At 53.7% G+C, this 15683-nt stretch overlaps 1 protein-coding gene across 2 annotated transcripts in view; it reads right to left on the reverse strand.

The window, feature by feature from the left end:
• The window catches only part of LOC102454024 (uncharacterized), an 80373-nt gene extending 65649 nt beyond the window's left edge, over positions 1–14724 (reverse strand). For both annotated transcript variants that reach the window (XM_075935727.2, XM_075935726.2), the window contains exon 1: positions 11928–14724. In XM_075935727.2, the coding sequence (XP_075791842.2) occupies positions 11928–11976 (49 nt within the window). In that variant the 5' untranslated portion in view covers positions 11977–14724. The remainder of the gene's footprint in view (positions 1–11927) is intronic.
• Positions 14725–15683: the final 959 nt, after the last annotated feature.

The raw sequence follows: 15683 nt of genomic DNA on the forward strand, positions 1-15683 counted from the left end.
GTGGCTGAGCTATGTGGCTTTGTCCTTATCCACAACTATTTTCAATTTGGGGACAATTTAGACCTTCAAATCAGTGGCACTGGGATGGGCACCTACATGGCCCCACAATATGCCAACATCTTTATGGCTGACCTCAGACAATGTTTCATCAGCTCTGGTCCCCAGCACCTTTCTCCACTTATGCTTCATTGATGGCATCTTCATCATATGGACCCACAAGAAAGAGACCCTTGAAGAATTCCACAAGGATTTCATCAACTTCCACCCTACTATCAGTCTTAGCCTGGACCAGTCCACACAAGAAAACCACTTCCTTGATACTTCAGTACAATTAAATGATGGCCACATTACCACCACTTTGTACCAGAAACCTACTGACTGATAGTCTTACCTACATGATGTCATCTGAACCCCAAAGAGATGGCTACTTGTGTATTTGATGGAGCCCCAAACGTCTCTGGAAGTTATAGTGAAATACAACTATTGCTCAGAGAAAAGCATAACCCTAATCTCGCCTATACAGGGATATCTATTCTAACCAGCACTATTATGGGCTGTAGAATTTTAAAAATACATTCAAAAGCCATAAATGTAATGTCTTTGTTATACTCTTTTCAGCAAGAGTCCAAAAATACTGAACGTAATGGAAAAAAAGAGAGGATATACCGGGGCTAAAGTGCAAATATGAGTCCAACCTGGGAAAACCCATTAGCTTTCCTCAAACAGTCCTTGGCTGTTGTCTTAAAATTACTGCAACCATTTGGAAAAGTATCTATCAAGATGGGACAGATCAAAGTTGTGAGGCTGGTGGACTACTTTTGCTACTAAATTCAGAGATGACTTTTGCTATTCTATCTCGTTAAGTCTACTGTTGAAACCACTTTTGGGTCATTAAAACAGTGCCATCCAAGAATCTGTTACAACAGATGCAAGTCTTTGTCCAGCAACGGAAACTATACTTGATCAAAGAAACAGCAAGAAGCAGCAGCAAAGACTTTATTCAATTTTTGCTCTAATGAAGGCACTTCAATTGACTCCTTAAATGAAGAGGACAAGAAGTGTTTGTTAAACCGGCTGAAAAAAAGATACAGACTTGATTCTTACAAATCTACAAAAGCAACTTTTGTATTCTATTCAGCCTTTATGTAACTTTTACGGATGCCTGTCTTATAAAATACTAACAGTTGAGTGGAGTGAGAGGCTACCAGCAGGTAATCAGGGCAGAATAGAGAATTTGAACACAGAGTGGAATATCATTTGATGAAAGGATAAGATTTGACTTCAATTTTTTTATCATCACTAGTGGTTCAACCCAAACTGTGTGCCAATTCCTGGGGTGAAAAAAATGAGGGAATTTGTGTCTCGCTACTCCACGTCACAACAACTACAGCGGAGCATTTTTTATGCCCATCAAATAGAATTGTGCATTCTAAAAGGCTTCACCTTCCAATTTCTGCCTAATCATGAGCATATCATGAAGGACTAGAATACATGAGAATTTACCAAAGATGAATGCACCACATTCAAGAAGTACATTAAAAGAGTTGTGCAAACTTTCAAGAAAAAAACAAGAAGGATGTAAATGTTGTGCTTCATAGGAGGCTTGAATAGCCAGCTTTAATTTGTGTGATGATTTTAAAACATGAACTACATCTAGTAAAATGGTTGTAACACACTTTTCAGTTTTTACTACCATTCCATACAACCCACCTTCACCCTCATTCCTCATCAGCTGTCACCCTCCCTGTAAATTTGAGCACTCCGACTCACTTCAATTCCTGGGGAAAACATTGCAGAGGATGGAAATTAGTGAAGGAAGACAAAAATAAGAGGATTTGACATATGAGGAATTAAGTTAACATTACAGCTTAGTAAGAAACAGAGTGGAGACTGTATACCAACACTTGAGAGGCAGTGACAGGGGAAAGAGTGATGAGAAGTTTAAAGGCATGAAATAAAAGAGGAGATGGCTTCCCTAGTGGAAAACCCACTTAAGATTTTTCAGCTGGCCAAATAGTTTCTTGGAGTAGGGCAATGGGTCTGTTGAGTTACTGTCCCGCTAGCCCAGTGGTCACCAACCAGCAGATCGGGATCTATTCGTAGATCTTGGAGACTTCGACAGGTGATCCTGTCAGGTTTGGCTGGGAGGCTGTCAAGTGCCAGCACTTCATCTGCCCCTCTCAGCACTGCCCTGTTGCTCCTGTGGAGCTGTCTCCCACCCCCGGGAGCCTTTTGCTTGCTGTGCAGGGCACTGATGTCAGGCTGCACCTCCACCCACCCTGTACCCAGTGGTCTCCAACCTTTTTACACCCAAGAACACTTTGTAAATCTCAGAACAAGTGAAGATCTACAACCTCACCCCTTCCTTGAAGCCACGCCCTCTGGGCTGAACACCATTGCTAGCTGGCCAGGCAGCTTCCCCTTTGCACCAGCCCACGTGGAACATGGGGCACCCTGGCTGAGCGCCATGGCCGGCTGGCCGGGCAGCCACTTCTCTTCGCTCTAGCCCTGCTGCCCTGCGCTCAGCCCAGGGAGACTGTGCCTAGCTCTAACTGTGCTGGAGCAAGCTTCCCGGGGCTACGCGCAGGGCAGCCGGGCACTCAGCCAGGGTGCCCCACGCGGGCAGGCACAGAGGAGAAGCCGCCCGATCAGCTGGAACATGGGCCAGCCTCTTTCAGCTGAAAGCCACAGCCAGCTGTGTTGTTGCTCGGTGAGTAGCTGCTCCTCAAATGAGGAAATCAAATGTAAATGTACTGTGCAGGCACGCAGTTCAGAGAGGGCTCAAGATCGACTCTTAGGGCCCCTGAGACCGACCGGTAGATCACAATCTACTGGTTGGTGACCACGGCTGTACCCTAGCTCCACAGAGTGCATGGATGGAGAGAGTTTGCTGGCTGCTTTCGGGAGTGGTGTAGGGCCAGAGTAGGGGTAAGCCTGCCTTAGTCTCCTGCACTACCACTCAAACCACCTGTGGGAAGTAGTGCCTACCTGGAGGCTGCCTTCCAAACTCCTGCCCTAGTCCTGAGTTCCCCTGCACCCAAACTTCCTCCCAGAGACTGCACCCTGAACCCCCTCCTGCACCTCAACTCCCTACCCCAGGCTCAGCTCCCCCCCTTCATGTTACCGAATTTGAGGGTAGCAGCCAGCTCACTGCTGCACCCATAGGTGAGGGTGTTTGCCCCAAAAATGGTATAAAAGGGGCCATGTGGGGTGTTGAATAGAAGCTCACTGTCTGCTAATCCTATGTACGCTGTTCATGTGTTTGTATAATGTCTGTGTGTGAAATTATAAGCATGTACTTTGTATGGATACTGAATATTTCCCTGCGTGTGGTTGAGCACTGGGTAGAGCCCGGCCTATGGACATGCTAATTAGCGAGGCCCTGTGGGACAATGGCTCTCAATGGGCTAAGGACACGTCTAAAGAACAAGGGCTGCCAGCAGGGAACACAGGGATAGGCCGCTGGCCAGGTAACCTGCTGCAGCCAAGAAGAGACCAGGAAGGAGGGATAAAGATGCGATGTGGCTGACTCCATCTTGGTACTCAGCTCTTCATCGCAGAGGCAGCAGTGCAGGGATCGAAGAGCCGGGAAGAACTGTGGACCCATCCTGATTCTAGGATGTGCAACAAGGACTCTTAAGCCAGCAGCTGTAACATCTCTGCTAGAGCCTGCATCGAGAACGGGGAGATTCGATGCACGTAATGTATGATACTTCAGCAACCTCACTCTCATGCTTTTCTTTGTGGTAATAAACCTTTAGATCAGTGCTACCCAACGTTTTGGGGCTGCCAGGCACCTGGGGGCGGGGCCACTCACGCGCCAAGTGTCCAGAGGCGGGGTTGCTCACAGGCCACGTGCCCGGGGGAAGGGCCAAGCATGCACTGCGCGCTCGGGGCCAACACCGGCACGTGCCGCAACCCCAGGCAGGGGCCGCCCAGGCGCCGTGCGCCCGGGGCCAGCACCAGCATGTGCCGTGACCGCGGGGCAGGGGCCGCCCATGCACCCGGGGCTGGCACCTGCCGCACGCCCGGGGGCACGCCAGCCCAGAGTGCTCCGTGGGCACACACAAATGGCCCTGCAGGCACCATGGCACCCGCAGGCACCGTGTTGGGGACGACTGCTTTAGATATAGATTCTAAAGGATTGGCCCAGCGTGATTTGTGGGTAAGGTCCAGAGGGTAAATTGACCAGGGATCTGTGGCTGGTTTCTTGGAACCGGACAGGACTTGTTCGGGGTAGGTGGGATTGGGTGCTAGGACCCCCCACCTGTGTATAGGCCCGGGGCCATCTGGGGCACGGATATTGCTGGGGTGTCGGAGGGGTTTTGCTCGGGAGGCTTCAGGCAGGCTGCTGAAGTGCTCTGTGGGGCTGGTTTGTGGCCTGTTTGGAGAGGTCACCAGTCTGGGGGCTGTAAGGAGCCCCGGATTTGAGCAATTCGCCCTGAGCGGCGCCCTCAGCTGTGCCCAGACCCGGCCCGGTCCGTGTCACCCCCACACTCCAAATCCTTTAGCCCAAGATCAGAGTCTGCATCCCCTTCCCCCGCACCCCAGCCTGATGAAAGTGAATGAGGATGGAGGAGGAATGGAGAGGGGGCCCCAGAGAAGGGGCAGGAAGGAGGTGGGGCAAGGTGTTTGGGTTGCAGGCAGATCTTGGTTTGCATTTAAATTCAAGAAGTGATCTTATGCTTAAAAAGGTTGGAGCCCACTGCTCTAGGCAAAGCCTCTCGGGCTCAATGTGGCGTTTCAGTGGAGCCCAGGGTCAGCTGGGGAGCACTGCCTCAAAGTTTCAAAGGGGCAGTGCCACATAGCTGAGCTGGGCTCAGCTGCGCAGTGCTACCCTTTGAAGTAGCCGCTTCCCCCCTTTGCTGCCTCTATCTGATAGAGGCACGGGGGGGGGGGGGGGAGGAATCGACAAGTCTTTAACATCCTTACTTTACTCATGGCAGGAGTGGGGAGCCTTTGAGTCGGCGGACACTGACCCACAGAAAAACCAGTTAGGGGTCACACAAGTGAGAAGCAAAAAAACCCTCCAAACCCCCAACCCTACCTGATGTGACCCTCAACTGGCACCTCACTACCCTGGGGCTCAGCCCCATAGTGGGGGAGGGGCAAGGAGGGCTGAGGTTGAAACCCTCAGCCAGATGGACTCTTCTGGGATCCAAGGTTAGTGGATTTTGTGCCCCCCTCTCCTCCGGGTTGGGGACAAAAGTGAGGCATTAAGTGTGCAGGACAGGGCTGCCACTGAGTGGGTTAAGGATGGGAGTGCAGGGTCTGAGTGGGAGCTTGGCTGTAGGAGGTCTGGCCAGAGGACAAGCTGCCTGGTCAGGGGGCAGGAGTAGGAGGGAGGCCGGCTTCCTGGCCAATGGGCAGAAGGCAGGGAACGTCTGGCCAGGCAGAGAGCAGGTGGGATGTTGGCCGGGGGGCAGATGGTGTCTGGCAAGGGAGAAGCCAGCCAGGGAGCAGAGGGGATTTTGGACAGTGGGCAGGCTGACTGGCTGGCTAAGGGCAGGGCATATTTTGGCCAGGGGGCAGAGGGAATGATGGCCAGGGGGCACAGGGCAAAGGGTGTCATAAGAACATAAGAACCACCAGACTGGGTCAGACCAAGGGTCCATCTAGCCTAGTACCCTGTCTGACAACAGTGCTCAAAACAGAAGCCCCAGAGGGAGGGATCACAGTAGGTAATCATCATGTAACCCATCTCCTGTCATCCCTTTCTAGACAAACCGAGGCTAGGGACACCATTCCTACCCATCCTGGCTAATAGCGGTTGAAGGACCTAACCTCCATGAAGCTATTTAGCTCTTTTATGAAGCGCGTTAAAGTCCTAGACTTCACAACATCCTCCGGCAAGGAGTTCCACAGCTTGACCGTGTGCTGAGTGAAGAAAAACTTCCTTGTGTTTTTTTAAACCTGCTACCTATTAATTTCATTTGGTGACCCCTAGTTTTTACATTGTGGGAATAAGTAAATAACTTTTCCTTATTCAATTTTTGCCACACCAGTAATGATTTTATAGACCTCTATCGTATCCTCCCCTCAGTCTCCTCTTTTCTAAGCTGAAAAGTCCCAGTCTCTTTAATCTCTCTTCATATGGGACCTGTTCCAAACCCATAATCATTTTTGTTGCCCTTTTCTGAATCTTTTCCAATGCCAATATAACTTTGAGATGAGGCAACCACATCTGTGTACAGTGTCTGGCCAGGGGACAGGGAGCAAGGGGTGTCTGACCAGGTTGCTGGGGGGGGATGTTGGGCTCAGGATGGGGGGGATTTTGGCCAGGGGACAGAACAGAGGTTGTCTGACCAGGGGCTGAGGGAAGGGGGGGGATGTTGGCCAGAGGCTAAGGAGGTGTCTGGCCAGGGGACTGGAAGAAGGGGGGATTTTGGCCAGGGGCCTGAAGGCAAGGGGCGTCTGGCAAGGGGAACTGGGCAGCCTGGGCATGAAGGGGTGGGGGTAGGGCTACCAAGTAGTCTCAAAAAAATACCGGACACACTTGATCGGGGGTGGGCGGAGGGACCGTCTGGGAGGGGAGCAGGGCTAGCCGGGAGGAAGCAGGGGGGATGGGAAGCAGAGCTGGCGGCAGGGGCGGGGGTTCGGGGGGAGCAGGGCTGGCTGGGGGAGATCAGAGGAGGGGCAGCCAGCGGGAAGCACAACTGGTCGGGAGGGGTCAGGGGCAGCAGGGCTGGCCAGGGGAGATTGGGGGAGGGGCGACCGGCAGGAAGCAGAGCTGGCAGGGGCAGGGCAGAGTCAGAGTGGGGCTGGCGGGGGTGGGGGCAAATCGTGGGGAGAGGGACTGACCCACATGCATACAGATTCCAGGGCGCTCCCCATCCCGTGCAGTCCCGGTGAAGCTTCCCCTCCTCCTCAGACGCAACCAGAGGCTCCCAGCACCGATCACGCCCTGCCTCCCAACCATTCTCTCCACCCCACCCCCACCAGGCTTCCGTCCGGCACCCCTCCGGAAAACCAGAAAATACTGGACATTGCACATCTCCCTTATTTTCTACATTTTTTTTTTTAACCAGACACCTGGCAATTCTAGATGAGGGGCACTTACTTGTTTTTGTGCCATATGGGAGGCGCTGTGTAACACGCCTCCCCCTGCTCCCATTCCCCAGGAAGGACGCAGGAAAGGTGTCCCGGGGGAGGCGCCGTGTAACACGCCTCCCCCTGCTCCCATTCCCCAGGAAGGACGCAGGAAAGGTGTCCCGGGGGAGGCGCCGTGTAACACGCCTCCCCCTGCTCCCATTCCCCAGGAAGGATGCAGGAAAGGTGTCCCGGGGGAGGCGCCGTGTAACACGCCTCCCCCTGCTCCCATTCCCCAGGAAGGATGCAGGAAAGGTGTCCTGGGGGAACAAGTTAGCAGTGTGGGGAGCCATCTTTGGTTCCTGGTTTCCTGTGCACAAAGCCATGTTTAGTTCTGCATGTTCCCCGCACGCCGGATCCAGCAGGGAGGGGACTTTCTCCCTGCTCCTCCCCGCAGGAAGCTGCACTGGCGTTCGAGTCTAGCGGGCCCATAAAGCTGGCTTTCTGCTGTGGGGGGAGGGCTGAGTCAGGGCTCCCAAAGAGCCATGGGTTGCAGACCCCTGCACTAGAGTTTGAAAAAAGAAAATCTGTTGTGTGGCTAAATTACTGCCAGTCAAAAACGTACAATTCACACAACATTAAAAAGGCTTAAAATGAGTAGTCCTGGAGCACCTTCGAGTAACACACACAGATCGGATCATGCGCTTGTGGGCACAAGCCACTTCAGATCACTCATTCAGTTGATAGAGCATCCCACTCTTAATCTGAGGGTTCAAGTGCCTCCCCCCTTCTCTGCTGTGCGCCCTGGTGCCTTCCCAAACACACAACATTGTCAATGGAAACAATTCACACGTTTGTCACATTTCTGGGTGGGCCTGCGGCCCTTCTCCCAACAGCAACAGTCGTTGCTCTTCTAGAAGCTCTGCAACAGCTCTCTGTACCCCTGGGTAAACACATCCCAATTTAAACGGGCCTGGCAACGTGCTCCAGGGATCCCAGCTAGCGGAATTGCTCTAGGGAGCTTCTTAGAGCAGCAGCGCTGCCACATTTGTGTACCCCTTTAGGACCAGTTTGGACTTTTGCAGCAGCCAGGATGGGAGAGCACAGAAAGTTTAGCCCAGCAATCAAGCCACAAGCAAGTGAGCAGCTACATTTTACATCGGCTGAAACTAAGTCACTCATTGTGGAGCCCAGTAGAGTAATCCAAAGTCCCAGATGTTTGGCTCACTGTCCATGTAAGAGGCGAACATAGCCAGCTTCCAGGGAGTAGAAATCCTTTGTTTTGTGAAAGTGACAGAGCAGTATCACTGACATACTCTAGTACCGTGGTCACCAACCAGTAGATCGTGAGCTACCGGTAGATGTCAGGGGCTCTAAGAGTAGCTCTTGAGCCCTCTCTGAACTGCACGCCTGCGCAGTACATTTACATTAGATTTCCTCATTTGAGGAGCAGCTACTCACTGAGCAACAACACAGGTGAGTAGCTGCAAGAAATGATGGGAGCTGGGAGGTTGGGAGGGCTGAAACAACCCAGCCAGCTGACTGTGGCTTTCACAGCTGGAGCTAAGCGCAGCCTCCCTGGGCTGAGCACAGGGCAGCCGGGCTGGAGGGAAGAGAAGCAGCTGCCCGGCCAGCTGGCCATGGCGCTCAGCCAGAGTGCACCACGCTCCATGTGGGCCAAGACAGAGGAGAAGCTGCCTGGCCTGCTGGCTGTGGCGTTCAGCCCAGAGGAGGCTGAACCACGCTCCAGCTGATTGGGCAGCTTCCCCTCTGCGCCTACCCACGTGGAGCTTGGTGGCACCCTGGCTGAGTACCATGGCCAGCTGGCCAGGCAGCTGCTTCTCTTCCCGCCAGCCCGGCTGCCCTGTGGTCAGTCCGGAGGGAGCGCGGGTCGGAGGCTTCCCTCTGTGGCTGGTGTAGGGAACTCCCTGCCCCCAACCTTGTTCCCTCTCCTCTGCCCCAAACTTATCCCCCACCCTCCTGGCCCCCATTCCCTCCCCTCTCCCTTGCCTCCCCAACCCTGCTGCAGAAACCTGCCCCCCCCCCCGAAGAAACCAGTTCCTTCTGGCACCCTGTCTCCTACTACAGAAACCTGTCCCCCCGCTCCCCTCTGCAGAAACCTGTGCCCCCCAGCACCCTGACCCCTGCTGCAGAAGCCTGTCCTGGCACCCTGCCCCCTCTCCCCTGCCCCCACTGGCACCCTGTTCCCTGTCCCAGAACCCACTAGCACCCCTCCCCAGTATTGTGTCCCCTGCTCCCAAATGACTTCTCTATGGGTCAGTGACCCCTGACTCAAGGTAGGTTCCCTGCCATTCTCATAAATAAAGACAATGCAGAAACTTTTTGTGTTTAACATAGTATTGTATTGAAAAATGAAGCCTGGCCAACAAACCCCCAATTGGGGCCAAGCCCCCATCTGGCCACAACCACTCCTGCACTCCCCCTTCCCCAGACCCTACATCTGAGCCTATCAAACACTGGAACCCCCTGCCCTGAGCCCTTCACATACCCCAACCCAAATTCCTGCACCCTCACATCCACAAGCCTGTGACTTGCTTAGTATCCCAACACCGCCCAGCCTGGAGCCCCCTCCCCGAGCCAGTGTCCCCTTCTCCACCTCCTCCTCCATCCAGATTTCCTCCCAGAGCTTGCACCTCTCACCCCTTCCCACACCCAAATCCCTCATTCCCACCCCAGAGCCTACACATCCTGTCTCAACCCAGCGGGGGTCCGGCTAGACTGCAGGAGCTTTTCAGGATTCTGGAGATATCCCAGAAAAACTCTTCTGCATCCAGGGTTGCGTTTGTTCTTCCGCTTTTTTAGTGGAAGAGCAAACAGGCTCTTTCGGTCACCCCTATATTCCTCTTTCCACAAGGAATAAGGTGGCTTCCAGAAGAAGGGTTTTTTTTTTCTGACATTTGGTCCAGTGTAGACAGGCCAAATGTTGGAAAAACCTCATTCTACAGAAGAATAAAAAAAATAAGCAGCAGTATAAGGACTGGGGATAGCAAGTGATGGAGAGGAGGAGAATAGAGAGAGCGGGGCTTCAAGGAAGGGGCAAGACGGTAGATCTTGGCTTGGTCTGTCATTTAAAAAGTGATCTTGGGTGTAAAAAGGTTGGAGACCACTGGTCTAGTATCACAGGCAGCTCCCCCAGTGTTTGCCTGAGGCTCACTGAAAGAGGAAGGGAGAATGGACTCTTGGAATTCCCTACAATCATGCTCGTCTAGTGCCACTGTGGAGAAAGAGTGGATGTTAGTGTCCAGCAAAACAATTTGGTCCAGATTCTGATTTGAGTTAATTGCCACAAAATTGGTTCTAAGTCAGCACTGGGACATCTGTCTAAACTCAGAGGAAGATGGTTTGAAATTTAGTCCCTTATTTTTATCCCCCTGGTTTACTGTTTGTCTAGTGATCTGGAGTGATAAGCACGGTAACCAGTACTGCATTGTAGGGTTATCACCGCTTACGAACCCTGCTACCCTTATTTCAGTCTGAGCTGCAACACATCTGAACTCAACCACTGGCCTTTTTATTTCTCCCCTGCTCTCTTGCAGTCCTAAAACCGCCAAAATAGTGGGGTTTGTTCCCTGAGAGATGAGAAGGGATTTTGTTGAGCAAACCTGCCCTCCAAAAGGGTGTCACCGGGCAGTCAGTGCAGCTGGCCCACGCTTCACCTAGTCACAGGTGCGGCATGCAGTGAGGAACTCGACCGACAGCCGGCAGCTAGCCCCAGGCTTTGCAGAAATGGCCTGACCTAAAGCATGGCAGTGAATGGCCAGGCCCGGCCGAGAGAGTCTGGACTGCGATACCGGCTGCTCCAAGTACACAGTGGGACTTGGCTTCTTTGCGGCCCCAGCCGGCGCTGAACACAACCGCGCAGTACTGCTCGCAGGCGTTCAGAACCGCGCTCCAGTCGGAGGTTCAGCCGAGCAGCATCGCACCCCTACCCAGGCAGCATCCAGACCCCAGAACGCACCCCGCAGGGCGCTCACCCCGAGCCCAGAACGCACCCCGCAGGGCGCTCACCCCGACCCCAGAACGCACCCCGCAGGGCGCTCACCCCGAGCCCGGCGCTCACCCCAGAACGCACCCCGCAGGGCGCTCACCCCGAGCCCGGCGCTCACCCCAGAACGCACCCCGCAGGGCGTACCCCGAGCCCAGAACGCACCCCGCAGGGCGCTCACCCCGAGCCCAGAACGCACCCCACAGGGCGCTCACCCCAGAACGCACCCCGCAGGGCGCTCACCCCGAGCCCGGCGCTCACCCCAGAACACACCCCGCAGGGCGTACCCCGAGCCCAGAACGCACCCCACAGGGCGCTCACCCCGAGCCCGGCGCTCACCCCAGAACGCACCCCGCAGGGCGCTCACCCCGAGCCCGGCGCTCACCCCAGAACGCACCCCGCAGGGCGCTCACCCCGAGCCCGGCGCTCACCCCAGAACGCACCCCGCAGGGCGCTCACCCCGAGCCCGGCGCTCACCCCAGAACGCACCCCGCAGGGCGCTCACCCCGAGCCCAGAACGCACCCCGCAGGGCGCTCACCCCGAGCCCAGAACGCACCCCGCAGGGCGCTCACCCCGAGCCCAGAACGCACCCCGCAGGGCGCTCACCCCGAGCCCAGAACGCACCCCGCAGGGCGCTCACCCCAGAACGCACCCCGCAGGGCGCTCACCCCAGAACGCACCCCGCAGGGCGCTCACCCCGAGCCCGGCGCTCACCCCGAGCCCAGAACGCACCCCACAGGGCGCTCACCCCGAGCCCGGCGCTCACCCCAGAACGCACCCCGCAGGGCGCTCGCCCCGAGCCCGGTGCTCACCCCGCAGGGCGCTCGCCCCGACCCCAGAACGCACCCCGCAGGGCGCCAGTCCGCGTTGCCGAGTCTCCCCGGGACTCACCTTTCCTCCAAGGAGCGGTCAGGGAGCGGGTTTGGTGCCAGCGGAACATGCCGGCCGCGGGCAGCTCCGCTCCTCAGCGAGAGCGAGCCCAGGGCATGTGGCCAGCGCCTTGCGCCCTGCGCCCTGCTTCCAGTTCCTTGGGCTGGGGGGGCGGCGGCGAAACCCCTCCCCTTTGCGAGCTCTGCCGAGGAAGTGACTCGGGGGAGCCGGGCGGGCGCGCAGACAGCAGCCTCCTTCTCTGCCCACCTCGTGCCAGAAGCGCTGAGCTCCCGGGCCGGCTCGGAAGCGCTGATCACCTGCCCACGGCAACAAGCAATTCGGCAAGGCCAGGAGGCGAGCTGCGGGGCGTCTCCACGGGAGTGTGGCCCCCGGCCTTGGTGTGACATGGCCTCAGAGCTCCATTCATTCCCGGTCCTGGAACCGGCCGTGGCCCGGGGCTGGGCAGCGATTAGAGCAACCCACGCCGAGCCGAGGTTGTACTCGGTGCTGATCAGTAGCTCGCCTGGAGAACCGGCACCTGGGAGCGGCTAGTGCCTGCCTTGTTCTTTGCCAGCGCAAAACAAAAACCAAACCACGACGACAGGAGCCCACCCCAAAGCCAAACAGCCTCTCCCATCCATTTGCTAAGAGGCTGCCCCGACCCACATCTCGGCAACCAAACTCCCGTTGCCTTCAAAGCCACCGGGCAGTGTATTCTGCCCTGACATCAGCGTCAGACTAGTCACTCTACCGCCTTCCATGGGTGCTGTGCCTGAATGAAAACGAGCAGGGCCAAGCCCACAGAGATCTCTTGCTAAGTGGTGAATTTTTCCAGCTGCTGAATTAGGGAGGGGGGGGGAGAGAGGCTCAGATGAATTAGTAGTTGCGGGGAGGGGGGGGAATCATGGAGGCTGGGAGGTGTCAGAATTCAAAAGATCCAGCCCAGCTGCCTCCTCCTTCCCACCTGCCAGATTAGTCCAGCTGCCTTCCTCACTCCCTGCTCTCATGCCCTTCTCCCCCAGATGCCTGTCTTCATCACTTTCCTTTGAAGTAAACATTATGGGCCAGAGCTTCTGCTGGTGGAAACCAGTTTATCTCCATTGAAGTAATTGGAGCTGTGTGGATTACACCAACTACATTTGTAAAGAGAGCATTACATGAAACCAAGTCTTCTTGTGAGTTGCATGGACCAGAGTATTGGTTTCATGTTAGCATTGCTCCCAAACCAATGCCAGAGTTCCTTAATCAGTACCATGCCCTTCTTCCCCCAGTCACCAGGTTATTTTAACCGTTCAGATCCAACTGCAGGAGTTCACTGAGAGCACTGGGCTAAAACCCAGCCCTTTAAAACCCTGTAGTAATAAGATCTCTGCTCCAGGTGCTGGGAGGCAAGTGGTGTAGATGCACCCAGCAAGGATTTCCCTAGACCAGGGCTACTCAACACATGGTCCACAGCCTGTTTGTTTTGGCCTGTGGTGCAGTTTGGGTTTATGCAAGGCTCAACACACGGCCCGCGGGTGGGAGCCAAAACAGTGTTGAAGGCAGCGGAAGTGTAGTCATGCATGGTAGACTACGTAGTTGAGGCTGCCATATGGCTTTTTGCCTTGCTCGTGGCATGTGATTATTGAAACTGTAAGGCTGGTAGTAACTCCCATGACAAGGAACCTGCTTGTGCTGTGGTGGAGTTGAGGTGAACACCCATGAACTCCAAGGTTTGGGAAGGCTTGAGCATGGATTTCTGGTTGTTGATGATCAGACCAAGAGAATCAAAAGTCTGGCAGGCTACAAATTTGTTTGATGGTTGATTGGAGGCACGGTTGGTCTGATTACACCTCCTTTGGGCTCTCTGCCTTGCTTATGGCTGATAGAAACCATGTTGTTGTTATCTGCCATAGGAATAGTCGTGGTGTCTCTGATAAGACATGTACCATTTGTGCTGGTATGGAGGTGTGTACACACCGAGGGTATGAAGAGTGGTACGGGAATCCTTACTCGAATGGAGGACCTCATCCGTCTTTTCAGCGAAGAGCTTCTGTTTATCAAATGGGAGATCTTCAACTTTGTTTTGCAGCTCCCATGGGTCTCCAGCAGTTTGTAGCCACTAAGCTCTTTGCATGACTATTGCAGTACCCATTGAATGAGCTGCTGTGTCCACCATGTCCAACAATATTTGGAGGCCTGTCCTAGGAGACGCATAGTCTTCCTGAACTATGGAATTCAGGATTGGTCTCTTTGAGTCCAAAGTGCTCCATGAGTGCTGTGAGCTTCGTGTAATTGTCAAAGTCATGGTTTGACAAGAGTGCAGCATAGTTAGCAATGTGGAGTAGCAGTGTTGCAGAGTACACTTTTTTCCTGAACAGGTCCATACATTTGGGCTGTGTCTAGACTGGCCCGTTTTTCCAGAAAATCAGCTGCTTTTCCGGAAAAACTTGCCAGCTGTCTACACTGGCCGCTTGAATTTCCGCAAAAGCACTGACTTCCTACTGTAAGAAATCAGTGCTTCTTGCGGAAATACTGTGCTGCTCCCATGTAGCACTTTAAAGACCAACTAACCCACTTCCTCAGTGGGGTCTGGCCCACGAAAGCTCATCATCTAATAAACCATCTTGTTAGTCTTTAAAGTGCTACATAGTCCTGTATTTTGCTTCAAATACCCCAGACTAACACGGCTACATTTCTATCACTATGCTGCTCCCCTTCGGGCAAAAGTCCCTTTTGCGCAAAATTTTTGTGCAAAAGGGCCAGTGTAGACAGCTGAGATTTGTTTTCCACAAAAAGCCCTGATCGCAAAAATGGCGATCGAGGCTTTTTTGCGGAAAAGCGCATTTAGATTGGCCACGGACGCTTTTCTGCAAAAAGTGCTTTTGCGGAAAAGTGTCCGTGCCAATCTAGACACTCTGTTCCGAAAATGCTTTTAACGGAAAACTTTTCTGTTAAAAGCATTTGCGGGAAATCATGCCAGTCTAGACGTAGCCCTGCTCTCCTTCTCAGATGCTGCGTTATTATACTGGGGAGCCTTGGACCCGTGATGCATCACATCTATGACCAGAGAGTTGGGCTGGGGATGAGAAAATAAAAATTCCATTCCCTTGGCTGGGACAAAATACTTTTTGTCTTCTCTCTTATTGGTCAGTGGGGCAGAAGTTGCAGTCTGCCAGATCTCCTCAGCAGCTTCCATAATCACCTCATCTATTGGCAACACTATCTTAGCTTGGCACTGTATGTGAAAGATAATGTAGAATCAAATGAAATAAAAATATTAAGTGAATCAACATGTTCCATAGAATCGCTATGGATAGAAATTCCATGCTCCAATAATAAGAAATTAGCAGTAGGGATATATTACCGACCACCTGACCAGGACAGTGATACTGACATTGAAATGCTGAGGGAGATTAGAGAGGCTACCAAAATAGAGAACTCTATAATAAAGGGGGATTTTAATTACCCCCATATTGACTGGATACATGTCACCTCAGGAAGAGAAGCGGAGATAAAATTTCTCAATGGCTTAAATGACTGCTTCTTGGAGCAGCTAGTGCAGGAACCCACAAGGGGAGAGGCAATTCTCGATTTAGTCCTGAGTGGAGTGCAGGATCAGGTCCAGGATATAACCGTTACAGGACCGCTTGGGAATAGTGACCATAATATAACAACATTCAACATTCCTGTGGTGGGAAGAACACCTCAGCAGTCCAGCACCCTGGCATTTAATTTCAAAAAGAGGCATTACACAAAAATGAGGAGGTTAGTTAAACAGAATTAAAAGGCACAGTG

The sequence above is a fragment of the Pelodiscus sinensis genome, chromosome 8 (genome assembly GCF_052426305.1).
Source record: "Pelodiscus sinensis isolate ZL-2025 chromosome 8, ASM5242630v1, whole genome shotgun sequence".
Lineage (NCBI taxonomy): Eukaryota > Metazoa > Chordata > Testudines > Trionychidae > Pelodiscus > Pelodiscus sinensis.